Below are 15680 nucleotides of genomic sequence, written 5' to 3'. Positions count from 1 at the left end.
TAATCTAGTATCTACTTTTCAAACACTCCTTATTACTTCCTGCATTGAGTCTCTTTTTTATTTCAATTTTTTTAAAATAGATTTCTTAGTTGTTAAATAATCATGTTTAGCTTTCACTTATAAAAAAATCTAACCAGGACATTTTTATCCCCTTCTCCATAGTAAATCTTGAAATCAGAAATTGTTCAAACAGGACTATGGACTGCTACAACAAACTTTGGTTAATTCCATTTGCTCGAAGGATTTAAAAAGGGGTCATTTGCCCTATTACCCTTCAAAGACACTGGTCTTTAATTTTTGCTCCTTACATTGGTGGTCTTTAATTTTCCCTTCGCCTAATACCACGAGGTTTGGGGTTCGAATCCCGGCTCAGTCAAAAAAAGAAGAAGGTCAAGACAGAATTTTGTAGCAAAGTTAGGCCTCAGGTAGAATTTTGAATGCAAAACTATACCTGCAGGTAGAGTTCTTGCGAATCCAAATTTTTTTTTTTACTGAGCTGGGATTCGAACCCAGAACCTTGGGGTATTAGGCGAATGCTAAAAATTAAAGACCACCAATTTGATGGGCAAAAATTAAAGACCAGTGCTTTTGAAGGGAATTCCGCACAAAAAAATGTTTAAAAAGAGCTCCCCTCCCCACCCCCCTTCTTTTGGGCTTTTTTCATTTTTGGCCAGCAACCAAAATTAATTACGGACGCTCCCCAAAATATATAAAACCTATACACTGACTATGTATATTATATGTACATTTGTGTATATTATGTATATATCTTATGTATATTTATACTTAAAAAAATAAAATGTATACACTTGCCTCCAAAATGTATTTCCCTTCTCTTTCATTCCATTCTGAAGAAACAAAATCTGAGAAAAGTCTTATGCAAATATCGAATTTTGAATAAATGAATAAAATTATATTATAATATTTTCTCCAACACATCATATTGGACAGATATGCATTACTCAAATCATTGCTGGATCAAACAAAAGGAAAATAAACAATAGAAAACAGTTGGCAATGGAAGAAACAATGAGATTCGTCCACCAAATCTGGGCCAAATAATGTGAAGAAAAAAATTCTTAATAAATGCGACTTTTCGAAGCTCTGCATAATAAATCTTACATTGTGCTAACTTGGTAAGCAACAATTACATTCTCATGCATATTAAACTCCTTTACCAATCACCACAAAGGATTTGGTAACGTGCCTTCACCCATAATTAGAGATTTTGAATTTGAGTCTTGAGAATATAAAAACTCTTAATAAGGAGCGCTTTCCATTTAAACGGACGTTACGCAACACGAATCTAAATTAGTTTCGATTTAAACAGACGTTATGCAACGCGAATCTAAATTAATCAATTCAGTAATCTAAATTAATCAGTTCAGTAAGTACTGAATACTCAAATGGTTATAAAAAAAATAAAAAAAAATCTTATTTAATCTCATGAATTCGTGGCCCTCAACTAAAGCACCTCCCATTATTTCCTTGTTAAAACTGATGTAACTCCAAAACTAGAATAATAATAATAATAATAATAATAATAATAATAATAATAATAATAATCACTAATTTTAGATATAATTTACTTTATTATCATTATTGTCGTTATTTTGGTGAAGGTAGACATCAAACAACTTGTGACTTTGAAAAATTCAACTTGAAGCCACTTTGAGGCACTCAAATTAGGACAGAAAAAGTTGGCCAAGTATAACTTGGAATATTTTGGAAAAGATTCATTAATGAATAATACTTACTTGTTAAAGACAGCAAGCTGTCTTTTCCCATATTCCAATTTCTACTTCTTATTGAATTATTCAAAGATTTTTTTTTTGTGTTACTAAAAGGTCAACAGATCTGGTTTTTATTTTCGAAAAATATCTTGTTACGTCCTGTGTTCTATCTCAGCAGCTTCTTAAATCTTCCTTCCCCTGTTCATTGTTTGTTTGCTAGTAATACTCTCTCTCAACATTCCACTTGGAAAGAATTTCAAAAGGTATTATAAATCTTTCATTCTTTTTTAATAATCCTTTTTAAATGTGCTCATTTTCTTGATCCCTAGAATCTTATTGAAATTCCAAAAAACAAAATCAGTGTTTCTTGAAATATCTAAAAGTAAACATGGAGGAGAGGCAATTGTTGTTTGAAAAGTATGAAATAGGGAAGCTATTAGGCAAAGGGACATTTGCAAAAGTGTACTATGGGAAAGAACTAGAAACAGGTGAAAGTGTAGCCATCAAAGTGATAAAAAAAGATCAAGTTCAGAAAGAAGGAATGATGGAGCAAATAACACGAGAAATCTCAGTGATGGGCCGCGTTCGTCATCCAAATATCGTTGAGCTCAAAGAAGTGATGGCTACAAAGTCCAAAATATTCTTCATAATGGAGTATGTTAAAGGAGGCGAGCTCTTCGCAAAATTAGTGGCCAAAGGCAAATTTAAGGAAGATACAGCAAGAAAGTATTTTCAACAATTGATAAGTGCTGTTGATTTCTGCCACAGCCGAGGGGTTTATCACCGCGATTTGAAGCCTGAAAACCTCCTCCTTGATGAGAATGAGGACTTGAAGATATCTGATTTCGGGTTATCGGTTTTGCCTGATGAGAAATTGAGTAGAAATAATGATGGTTTGCTTCATACACAGTGTGGGACACCAGCATATGTTGCTCCTGAGGTTTTAAGGAGGAAAGGTTATGATGGCGCAAAAGCTGATATTTGGTCATGCGGGGTTATTTTGTATGTGCTTCTAGCTGGTTATCTCCCATTCCAAGATGAGAATTTGAGTAACATGTACAAGAAGATTTTCAAGGCTTATTTCGAGTTCCCTCCGTGGTTTTCAATGGATTCAAGGCGTTTGATATCTAAACTTTTAATGGCTGATCCGGAAAGGAGGATAACCATTCAAGGTATCATGAGGGTTCCGTGGTTTAGGAAGAATTTTTCTATACCAAGGGCGTTTTCGATCCAAGATTTACAAAAGTTGGAAAAAGAACAAGAAAATGATGATCATGAAGAGGAGGGAATGAGCAGCATGCAGGGAGGAATGATTAGGAAATCCCCTTCATCCCCTGCATTTTTCAATGCATTCGAGTTGATTTCGTCGATGTCCTCCGGTTTTGATTTGTCTAGCTTGTTTGAGATCAAAGGGAAGGCGGCATCCATGTTCACTTCAAGGAGCACTGCCCGGGATGTCATCCGAAAAATGGAGAAAATGGCTAAAGCTATGAGGTATAAGGTTTATAGGGTAAAACCATTCAAGTTGAAGATGCAATGCCCTGAGGAAGGCCGGAAAGGGCAGTTGTTGGTCACCGCCGAGGTGTTTAAGGTGGCTCCGGAAGTCACCGTTGTCGAGCTCTCCAAGTCCTCCGGTGACACCTTGGAGTATAACAAGTTTTGTGAAGAGGAAGTCAGACCTGCCTTGAAGGACATTGTCTGGACATGGCAAGGGACTGGTACTGAAAGTGCTGATACTGATAACAAACAGGACTTGGAGCAATAGGATTTGGTAAATTGCATATTCCCCCTCGTCTTTTGTGTTTGTGTTTTGCTTCCACCGGCGGACTGATGGAAATAGATTGACGACCGGAGATATTCGTCTTACTTCGTAACTGATTTGTACATAAATGAGTGTTATACTGACCACTTGGAATATGTGTTATGAGTAGGTCATTCTTGAAACTGATTTTGAATCGTTTGCCTGTTGTGATTCGTTTGATTTCCTCTAATTACCTCAAGCACAATTAATCCAAGCTTGTAGGAATCTTGTTCAAAGGATTATACTTCACCTCCTTTTTTTTTTTAGTTTTATTTTTGGTCATAGGCGCTTAGCTGGATTTGTAAGTTGCAAGTTAAAGTCGCAAGCACAATCTGGTCACATCAGATATTAAAGCATTTGACATTTGCTTCTTCATTAGCATGTTTTTCATTGTGGTGTAAACTTTATCGCCTCGTCAAGGTTAGTTGTAGACTCGAGAACTTTGGTGTTTAAAGTTCTTTAGTGGACATTTTGGACATAAAAAATAAGTATGAAGTTTGACAAAAGAAAGTAGTATTTGGAAAAGAGTTAAAAAATGGTATTTGAAAATTGAATTTGCATTTGGACATGAAGAAAAAACTGTTGAATTTTTATGATTGATTTGGGGAGAAAGATGTAAAAACAAATATTTGGTGTTTTCCAAAGTTGAATTCTAGAAAATTGCAACATTCGATATCCAAACATGATTCCGGAATACAATTCTGAAAAAGTGAAAATTATCCAGGCCAACAGGCCCTTAGATTTTTAAGGAGTTTAATTAATATGCGCCGATGGTGTACAAATTATTTGTATAAGTAAATGTTTCGTCAGGTGATAATATGTAAATATTTTGATAGGCATTAAATGATAATCTAAGAGAAATGAGTAACATATTACTCTGTCTTTCACTTTATGTGATACAATTACTATTTTCAAAGTCAACTGAACTTTACTCTGATCGCGATTTTCTATGTCTTTTAAATATTTGAATTGCTACGATGACATATAATTCTTTTTCTTTGGTTTTTAAATATGTAAATTTAATTTTAAAGATTTTATATCTAAATATGGGCTCTCATACGCCGAATCAAATAATTGGCTCTCATGCACCGAATCATCTCACATAAAATCAGTCAGTGGGTATCATAATTTTTTTTTTTTTTTTTTTTTTTTTGAGTGGGTGTCATAACTTAGAATTACTTAATCCTTTTTTAAAACTTCGCATTCACAAGTAAAACTTTGTTTTCTGATTCCAACTCCTAACCACCCGGGACCCCAAGTCCACAGAAAGATAACGTGGCTTGAACTATGTAATTAAGCAACATCTCATTTTCCATGACAACATGTCACCTTTTCTTTAAAGAATATTTAATAATAATTAGTTCTAAATAAATACTCCACATAGAAAATGACTGGGATCCATGAAAGGATGCCACCTCTTTTAACTGGTCAATTTAATCAGAACCTAAATTTGTTTGGGTGGGTTTAGGTACCACACCAGCTCAAAAACATCCAATTGGGAACAATTTATTGGCTACATAAATATGATTCTTTTTATTCTATCAGTTTGCTAATTTTGGAAGCTAATGGGATTGCGTATGTCTTTTGGTGGAGCTAGTTGAATTGTATATCAAAAAAATAGAGGCCACTTTGGCCTTCAATAAACTCTTATATTGTAGTAAATAACGATCATCTAAACTATTAAGCTAGAAAAAGACTACAATTATTCTATTATTTGATTAAATTTATAATTATGTCATTAGTGGTTAAGAGTGTCATTGTTATTACTGGTTAACAGTTGAAAAACTTTTCCCATTTTATGCAACCACTACAAGAAAGAAGATATTTGGCAACAATTTTTTTTATTGTTGCTATAAATAGATTATTGTTGCAAAAAGTACTTTTGACAACGATATTTTTTTTTTGTTGCATAAACTTTTCCCAACGGCTGTTATTGCAACGACATGCAACAACTTTTTTTTAGTTGTCAAAAGTACTTTTTGCAACAATATTCAATATTATATGGCAACAAAATTAATTTTTTGGCGACAAAAAAAATCATTTTTAAAAGATTCATCATATATGCCAACAATAAACTAAGCTGTTGCCCAATATTGACTTTTGCCAACTATATTATTTTTGTTGGCAAAAGAGCTATTGCAATTTTTATACTTTCTTGTAGTGAACTTGAAAACTCCAATACTAGTGTCACGCCCCCAAACTAGGGTGGGACGTGATTGGCACCCAACCCTTACTACCCGTTGAGTGAACCCTGGACTAGCTAACTGAAGGTCTGTATTGATTTCAGTAATAGAAATAAAACCAACAACATCTTGATTAAACATGTCAAGCAAACTAAATAAGAAACATAAGTTCAAAGTGTCTATAAGCTACCTCCTAAAAAGGGTGGATCTAGACTTTTTGGGATAAGAGCGTAATAAATAAGGAAAAACATGTTTCACAATAAAGCGTGTAAACAATATAAAGCCTGAAAACTAACATAAGCTGATACTTGAGGTCGTAAGCTGATAACTGATAACTGAAGCTGGAAAACTGAGTTATTTTAAAATAAAAATAACTTTTCTGAGTAAAAGAGTTTTTCACATAATGGCCCTATGTACGCGAGGATCTGGCAATATGCACGGGGGAGTGTCGACCTATCTCCGCAATAAACAATTAGCACCTGCGAGCGTGTGGTATCTAACCATGCCTTCATGGCATTCACGCAAGAGGAGGTTGGCCACTTCTCCCAACTGAATGTGATCACATTAATGCATGAAATGAATGCTGAAGCTGAATGCTAAACTGAACATAAGTATTACAAATAAAGACACATAACAAGTGGTGATACACGTAAGCATGTAATACTATTAAATTTTCATATAAAGTCATACTGAATAGGAATGGAGTGAATTGAGTACTCAAGCACAAGAAAACATAAATTAGGAACTTCATCAAATACCTAGAGCACCGGGAGTTCTAATGGAATTTCCTATAAGAAAGGTATATCTTAACTTACCTTAGCCCCAGGGCTGGGCATAAATACCGAAAACCGAAAAACCGAACCGAACCGAACCGAATTAATTTGGTTTTTTGGTGTTCGGGTTTTCGGTTCGGGTTCGGTTTCAATTTTCAAAAATTTCGGAGTTCGGTTCGGAGTTCGGGGTTTGGTGTTCGGTTTTTCGGGTTTTCGATTTTAAACCGAAATTTTATGTATTAGCCCAAAAAATTAAATAGTCCAGGCCCATGTCCATTAAATTTAAGCCCAAAAGAAATAGAATTCAAACCCTCTTTCAATCTTTCTTTTGTATCTCTAATTAGTAATTACCCAAGCCCACTTTCTCTATTTTGTATCAATCATCAGACATCAACGTATACCTAATTTTCACTTCTCATTGTCTCAGAGCTTCAAACTTCAGAGCTCAAAGTTTGCACTTCACAGTAGCGGCGGCGACTTCTCTTCCAAGTTCCGGCGGCGACAGAGTAAGTATTTCTCTCTCTCAGTTCTCCTAATCCTCAGTCCTCACTTCTGGCAGTGAATTCTCTCTCTCACACTTCTCCTAATCGACTTCATCTGTTCTTTCACTAGTATATTTCTTAGAAATGTTCAGACTTAGTGTGTGCTGTTGTGTTTTGGTTTTTAAATAAAATAGTGTACTTATCCACTAGTATATTTCTTAGAAATGTTCAGACTTATTTCTTAGAAAGCTGACTTTGGTCGTACTTTTTAAGTCTCTACTTGTTGTCAATTGGGTCGTTATTATTTTGCTCTTTTAGTTGTGAATTTATGGTTATTTTTGGTATCGTTTGTTTTGCTTGTTATGCCGTCTATGGTGAATTTATGGTGTTTCACTGCTTTGTGTTATTATCTTGTTGATGTGAGTTTCTTGCTACTGTTTTGATTACTGTAACATGATATGTGGTGGTTGTGAATTTGTTGTAATTAAATGGGTAGTTATTTGAGATCTCTATGTATATGGAAAAAAAGAAAAAGACTTTTATCATACCTGGTGGCTGGTGGTTGTGCTGTTATTTTTCGTTGAGCTTTTGGTTTTTTAACGTGCTGGCCTACAATGCCTTATATTTTCTCTTTAATTTTCATAGATGGCGGATGAAACTAAATTAAGTGTTGCCGATTCAACTGGTAGCATACCTAATACAGATGATACTGATAGCAATGATAACTCACTTGACACCCAGGTAACAAAGAAAAGAAAAGAAATGCAATCTAGATCTGTTGTTTGGGGTCATTTTGAGAAGATTGTTGTACAGGGAATTGATAGAGCGAAGAATAAGTATTGTAAAAAAGATCTTGCTGCTGCAACTGTAAATGGGACAACGGGATTGAGACAACATTTATTGAGGTGCAACGCATATAAATCCCTTATTAAACCTCCCACTCAGAAAAAGATACATTGTCCATCTAAGGATAAGAATGAGATAGAGGAGCATTGGGAATTTGATCAACAATTAATTAGGAGGGCTTTAGTTGAGATGATAATTATTGATGAACTACCATTTAGCTTTGTAGAAAAGGAAGGCTTCAAGAAGTTTATGAGTCAAGCCCAACCTATGTTTCAAATTCCTTCCCGTAGAACAATAACAAGGGATTGTTATGAACGTTACAATGAACTGAGACAAAATTTGAAGAAGTCTTTTAGAGAAGCACATTCAAAAGTTTGCCTTACCACAGACACATGGCCAAAAAAATTAATTATATGTGTTTGACCGCTCACTTTATTGATAAAGATTGGAAGTTGCATAAAAGAATACTGAATTTTTGCCCTGTCACTACTCATAAGGGTGAGCACATGGCAGATACTATTAGTAATTTCCTGCTTCATTGGAACTTGGACAAGGTATTTACTATTACTGTTGATAATGCTTCTTCAAACGATGTTACAGTTAGAGAATTGTCTAAACAGTTAAATATGTGGGGAACTAATATAATGGATGGTAAGCATCTTCACGTGAGGTGTATGGCTCACATACCTAATCTAATTGTGCAAGAAGGTTTGAAGGAAATTGATGCTTCTGTTAAACGTGTTAGGCAAACGGTAAGGTATGTTAGAGGATCTTCGGCAAGAACAAGAAGCTTTAATAAATGTTGTGAAGTTCAAAAGGTGGGATGTGCTTAAACATTAATTCTAGATATGCCTACTAGGTGGAATTCCACGTACGCGATGTTGAACACGGCACAAAATTTTGAGAAGGCATTTGATAGGTTTGATTTTTTTTATAAGAATTTTAAAACTTATCTTGCTACTCATGTTTGTGAAGATGGAAGTGTCGCAGGTACGCTTGAATGTAATGATTGGGTGAATGTAAGGAATGTGATAAAGTTTCTTGAAAGATTTTACGAGCTCACCGTAAAGGCTTCAGGTTCACATTGTGTTACTTCTAATGTTCATTTTGAGGATATATGTGAGCTTGATGCATATTTGAAAGCGTGTGTAGCAAGTGAAGATCTTAGTTTGAGTAAAATGGCTGAGCGGATGAGAGAAAAGTTTAGGAAGTATTGGGGTGATCCTGAAAATATGAACAAAATGATTTTTATTTCTTCCGTATTGGATCCTCGCAATAAGTTTGTGTATGTTAGCTTTGCACTTGAAGAGCTATTTGGGGAGGAAGTTGAAAAGAAAGTAAGCGAAGGAGTGTACGATTATATGAAATCTTTGTTTGAAGAGTATCTAAAAAATTATTCGAGAGCATCTCATCATCAATTGTCTCCTTCTGTATCTACTTTATCTCATGATACATCTGATGTAACTTCTAGTTCCGGGTCCTCTTCAAGTGTGAAATCAAATGCTTTGAGAACTAAGCTTCACTTGAAGAAACAAAAGGAAGATTCTGGAAGTGGGTATGCTAAATCCGAGTTGGACAAATACATTGGTGAAGAACAAGAGCCAATAGATGAAAGTGAAACCGCCGTTGAGTTTAGTATCTTAGGTTGGTGGAAAGTTAATACTCCTAGATTTTCTGTTCTTTCAAAGTTGGCTCGTGATGTGTTGGCTATTCCGATTTCTAGTGTGGCATCGGAATGTGCATTTCGTACCGGTGGTCATGTACTTGATTCGTTTAGAAGTTCGTTGACTCCTAAATGTGTGCAATCTCTTATTTGTGTTCAAGATTGGCTTAGGAAAGAGACTAAATCTGTTAGTGTGGAAGAAAGTTTGGATTATCTTGAGGAACTTGAACTTGGTAAGATTTTGTATTTTTTTTGTGTTTTAGTGAAAAAATAATATACTTTTTTATGTTGTATGACATATTTGATTAAATTATCTTTAGACATGGAAAATAGTGGAAGAGATCCTTGCATTGTTGATGTATGATTGCAATTTGCTTTTTTGTTACTAGTGGTAAGTTCAATACTTTATTTTGTAGTTTTGTTCTTTTATCTTGAAAGTTATATTCTAACTTTTGGTTTTATCTATTTTTTGTTATTTTCAAGTTCAACCATGCCTTCTAGAGCTCGCTCACAAGTTTGGGAACATTTTGTGATGGTTCAAAACAATGAAGAAGGGCGTAAAGCTAGGTGCTTAACATGCGGTGCGATACTTAATTGTCATAGAGCAAATGGCACATCTAGCTTAATGAAGCATATTGAGAGATGTTTTGAAGATAGGCGGATTCACCTTCAACTTTAAGCTTATGTTTTGAATTTGGTGAATTTCAGACTTAATTATGATTGTTATGTGAGACGATGGATTTAACACTTAGTGTTACAACTTATGTTTTGTATTTGGAGCAAAAATTTAGGACATTTATGTGGTTTGGCCGTTTGGTCGTTTGGCTGTTTGGCCGTTTGGCTGTTGCTCATTTTATTGTTATGTTGTTTGTGTTGCTTGTTTTTGTCTTGTACGTTGTTTGTTGCTGGTTACTGGTTTTGAGCATTCAGATAACTGTTGTTGCTATTGCTACCGAAACTATGCTGCTGCTGCTGAACTGTGCTGTAGTTTCAGTTGTGCTGCTGCTGCTGCTGCTGAAGTGTGCTGCTGCCACAGTTTCAGCTGTGCTGCTGCTGCTGAACTGTGCTGCTGCCACAGTTTCAGTTGTGCTGCTGCTGCCACAGTTTCAGCTGTGCTGCTGCTGCCACAGTTTCAGTTATGTTGCTGCTGCTGAACTGTGGTGCTGCTGCTGCTGAAACTGTGGTGCTGCTGCTGAAACTGTAGTGCTGAAAGCCTGAATTGAAAACACCGAATTGAAAAAACCGAAACCGAACCGAACCAAAGTTCAAAAAACCGAAACCGAAAGAACCGAACCGAACTAGTTTGGTTCGGTGTTCGGTGTCCACCTTCAAAACACCGAAACCAAAATAGCCTAACCAAAGTATGAGAAAACCGAACCGAAGAACCGAACGCCCACCCCTACTTAGCCCAGAGCGTAATCAAGCACTTCCCATGTTCACAAGCATCGATCTCTTGAAGCAAAATCCAAATTTAGAATCTTCTTGAATGATCCAATGAAAATCTTAAGATGGCTAGGAAATTGGGGTCGCGTGGCCTCTGAAACTCTCTTATTTTCCCTGTAAATGTCTCATGTATGTTCCGTGAATGAACAAATTGAAGCAGCAAACAGACGTTGCGTTGCTCTTCAAGAAGATGACTAAAAAGTCCAATTTAATTTTGCCACTGTTTCAAGTCCCCAAATATCCCTCATATAACCGTCACTTTAAACCCTCCTTGATCTCACCCTTTATAAATACTAAACTAATACAGCTACATATCCACATAAATGGGCCCACTTAATGCTAATAATGAATACCCTTTTCTACCTGTATTTCCCCAAAGGTCCACTATTTTACCATTTAATGCTAAAATTAGCTAATGCAATTCTTATATACGCGGCCAATATTTCAGCTATTAGATAAATAAATATATAAAATCTGAACAAATCTCCTCGTGGAAGTGCCACTGTAGGAAATTGGATGAAGCAATTTAGCTTTGTTCATGTTCTCCCAATTCTTTTCATTTTCGTTTCACCATATTAAATCACTCCTGATTTATATCTTGTACATATTGACATGTATTTAAACTTTTTGTTCAGATCGTATCGGTCCTTATACTCCTCCAGGTTTCTTTATTACGTGATTAAGTTTATTTGTTAGTACCGAATTTTAATCGTAAAAGCTTTCGGGGCTTTACACTAAAGCACAATCCTATATTCTTAATCAACTATTTTAGTAAGGGATTTTCTCTTCTTTTTCCCTTTTAACATGATACTATATGATATGGGAGCATCTACAATATTGGCAGACTAATGATATTATTTCCACCTAGCAGAAGCCACAAAATAAAACTTTATGCAAATACATCAAACCTGACAGTTCAACCTCATACCGTACTGTTGCAAAATGTAAATATCAAAATATATGGAGCTACACAATATTAGAGATCAAATAAAAATTCATATATAATCTCCAGTAATTTACAATAGCTTACAACAGCTTGCTTTACAGGGCTATCAAACAATCAAATACAAGAAGAGACTCTATTTTAATTAAGAATTTCACTTTCCGGGAACAAAGTTTGTGGCAAAAGCCCATGCATTGTTGTTAACTGGGTCAGCAAGGTGGTCTGCAAGATTTTCCAATGGACCTTTTCCAGTGACAATAGCCTGAACGAAGAATCCAAACATGGAGAACATAGCAAGTCTACCATTCTTGATCTCCTTCACTTTGAGTTCAGCAAAAGCCTCTGGATCATCAGCAAGGCCTAATGGATCGAAGCTTCCACCAGGGTAAAGTGGGTCAACAACCTCACCTAGAGGCCCACCGGCAACACGGTAACCCTCAACTGCTCCCATAAGCACAACTTGGCAAGCCCAAATCGCCAAGATGCTTTGTGCGTGGACCAAACTTGGGTTGCCCAAATAATCAAGTCCACCCTCACTAAAAATTTGGGATCCTGCTTTGAACCAAACAGCCTCACCGAACTTTACACCGTTACGGGCCAAGAGCTCGGGGAAGACACAACCAAGAGCTCCAAGCATGGCCCATCTACAATGGATCACCTCCAACTCACGATTCTTGGCAAAAGTTTCTGGATCGGCTGAAAGTCCAGCAGTGTCCCACCCGTAGTCACCAGGAAACTCACCGGTCAAGTAGCTTGGTGATTCACCAGAGAATGGGCCCAAATACTTTACACGATCAGGACCATACCATGGACTGCCAGAAGAGACAGGCTTGGCCTTGGTGGCAGTCTTTCTCATGGTGACTTTTCCATTTCCGGTGATTTCAGAGGAAAATGGTGAGAGCTTTACTGCCTTTCCGGCAAATGTAGAGGAAGAAAGAGCCATTGTAGCAGCAGCCATTGTAGAAGTAGAATGAGCACTCCCGAATGGACCTGCTGAACAAATAGAAGAGTTGATTTGAGGCTTGAGTTTAATGGGCCTTGCACCAACTGTATATAAATGACTCGAAAGGCCCAATATCCTTATCCTTGGATATCTGTATCTGCTTTTTATTGGTGGATGACAATTTGTATCCTTTTCATTCTTGTTCATTTGGCAAAGTCTGCACCGTTGAAGATGACTAGATATATTTTAGATACTTCGTAAGTTCAAAAAATCTAACTCAATGTTGATTTGCTCTCATACAACCAATCCCTTATTGCCACGTATGATTATGGATGAGTGCAATAATATCCACTTGGCCGAAATCATAAGAATAACTCATGGCCATGCAAAAGTAGTTCACACAACTTGCGTAAAATAGGACCACTTGTATGAGTGGCAAATTGGCAATGAGACAAAAATAAAGAAAATTCAAGAGTAATTGAAATTAAGAAAATGCAAGTAGAAGTGTCCCAACATCTAATTAGCTCCCCTGATGAATTTTGATGCTTCAATTGAACGTTTGATACTACAAGTCCAACAGCTCATACATATACAATAATATTTCTTTAAATTTGAAAAATGAAATGCTTTTGGGGTGGGATTTAAAGTTACAAAATGATTTGAGAGGCTTGTAAACATTACAACTAACCCTTAATTACAGATGATTTGAACTAGTATCATCTAGTAAGATGACGAAAATGCAAAGGGTATACACATTACCTATGCATCTAACTACTTGGGGAGCACCAAAAAGTTCCTATACAAGAAGGAATACACACATCAACTGCAAGAAAGTATAGAATTAGCAATAATTATTTAGCAACAACAATGACTTTGTTGTTAAATATCAACAACTTTATTTAGTCGTAGCTATATCATAGTACTATCGGTAAATGTTTTAATCTTGTTGCCAATTCTACAATTAATAAATATAATGAATTTTAAATATATATATATATATATATTTGCAACAACTTGTTGCCAACAACTATGGTATTGTTGGCTAACTTAAATGGCAACAACTTGATTCACTTGTTGCTATGAATTTGTAACCACAAAATTTTTCTTGTTACCAAAAAATTTAGATTCTTGTTGCCATATTTTAGGGGTAATATAATAAATTTAACATATAAAAAGCGTTGGAAATATTAACAATATCAATAAAAAATTAAACAAAAGGATAAAATTAATTTATACAATTCACGCTGCATCGTGGCAAGCCAGTGTCTTGAAAGCGATTTCGGCCCCACTCAGGTACAAATCGCTAAGGCTGGTCACTCCCTAAGGTTCCACAACACTCCCAAATACTTGCAGTAGTGGCTGAAAGTTTGGAGTTGCACTAAACCAATTACACATAAAACAACTCATCAGGAAAAGATGAGAAGAAGGATTTTTTCGGTGTGTAAATAAATTCACCAAGAAGGCTAGTTTATATAGGTTGAAAATCTGAAAGGGCTAAAAAGGATTAATGAACCATTAACTCAGCCATTAAGGCGAACTTAATGAGTCATTAACCTAGCTATTAAAATCAACAACAAATTAGCCTTTAAAAAGGAATCGAATATGGGAATTCAGTTGCAAAGCTTTCCAAGTCAAGTGTAACTTCTGCCACTCTGCCCGATAGAAGCACTAAAATTTAGCAATGAGAGACACTTTTCTTTGACTTCGGTGAAATTCTTTCCCAGGGTGAAAATCGTACGTATTCAATAATGAAATATGAATTATGCCTGACTCGCTCTTTTTTTTTTTTTGGTAGAGTGTTTTTAATTTTATAAAGAGCGTCATTTCTGAATATACTCTCAAAACAGGAAAAATTAAATGTAAAAAGAAGAATTTCAACTTCGTTTTCCTTAAGCTGTGTAATCAATATTTCTATTGTTGTTTCCTGCCGTAGGCAGTATTGTTGCTACTTTCAGTTCTTTCGTTGCCTAAATGAGTTTCTAGTTGTGCTTTAAAAGTATGTAGGCATCATAAGATATGTGGATTTTCCAATTTCGAGATTTTTTTTTATTTTCCTATTCAATTTATATTTTTCTTTGAAATTGTAAAAATTCTAATCTTTCAATATATTAATTTGCTGAAAATGAAACAATAAATTAAAGCAGATTTGGAAATTTTCTCTTTGTTTTTCATTGTGCACAGTGCACGTATATATACATAGCAAAAGGAATCTACTCTAACAAACTTGTATAAGCTAACCTATCAAACTTTGCCACCTATACAATATTATTCCCTATACAATGTGACTAAAATAAATGCAAAACTGAAATTAATTTATGTCTAATTTCTAATCCCTATTTTTTGTATGTTGACAGGTGTCCCTTTTGCCCACTTCATCTTGCCGCGTGTTTTGTGTATCAAAAACAGTTGGGTCTTTGAAAACATTGTGCAAGACCTTTTCTTTTCTCTTTTCTTTCAATCTTCTCTGTAAATCTGAGTTTGTGGAAGATGAATCTGAGTTCGTGGAAGAGAAATGCGAAGGTCCAGTCAACGACTTGGTGAAGATATCGGCGAGTTGAGATGAAGAGGGAACAAAAGATAAAGAGATCAAGCCAGAGAGGTACTGTTGGCGAACGAAATGGCAATATAATTCTACATGCTTGGTTCGTTCGTGAAAAACTGGGTTTTTGGCGATGTGGATTGCCGATTGACTGTCGGAATGTAGCGGAACTGGCAACGACGGTGAAACGGAGAAATCATCAAGTAGACGGACCAACCAGGTTAGTTCCCCAACAACTCGTCTCCTAGATCTATACTCTGCTTCAGCGGAGGATAAAGAAATTGATGATTGTTTTTTCGATTTCCAACTAATAGGAGAACCCCCAAGAGTG

General features: G+C 35.7%; 2 protein-coding genes across 2 annotated transcripts; one reads left to right on the top strand and one right to left on the bottom strand.

Moving 5' to 3' along the window:
• Nucleotides 1-1692: 1692 nt before the first annotated feature.
• Nucleotides 1693-3707, top strand: LOC132635748 (CBL-interacting serine/threonine-protein kinase 5-like). The gene has a single exon (XM_060352252.1). The coding sequence runs from the start codon at nucleotides 2122-2124 to the stop codon at nucleotides 3496-3498; it is 1377 nt and encodes a 458-aa protein (XP_060208235.1). The 5' UTR covers nucleotides 1693-2121; the 3' UTR covers nucleotides 3499-3707.
• An 8193-nt stretch (nucleotides 3708-11900) lies between these two features.
• LOC132635747 (chlorophyll a-b binding protein 3C, chloroplastic-like) lies at nucleotides 11901-12908 on the bottom strand. The gene has a single exon (XM_060352251.1). The coding sequence runs from the start codon at nucleotides 12823-12825 to the stop codon at nucleotides 12022-12024; it is 804 nt and encodes a 267-aa protein (XP_060208234.1). The 5' UTR covers nucleotides 12826-12908; the 3' UTR covers nucleotides 11901-12021.
• Nucleotides 12909-15680: the final 2772 nt, after the last annotated feature.

Source organism: Lycium barbarum, chromosome 4 (genome assembly GCF_019175385.1).
Source record: "Lycium barbarum isolate Lr01 chromosome 4, ASM1917538v2, whole genome shotgun sequence".
Taxonomy (NCBI): domain Eukaryota; kingdom Viridiplantae; phylum Streptophyta; class Magnoliopsida; order Solanales; family Solanaceae; genus Lycium; species Lycium barbarum.
Note: the sequence above shows the minus strand (reverse complement) of the source record. Positions and strands in the feature narration are given on the sequence as shown.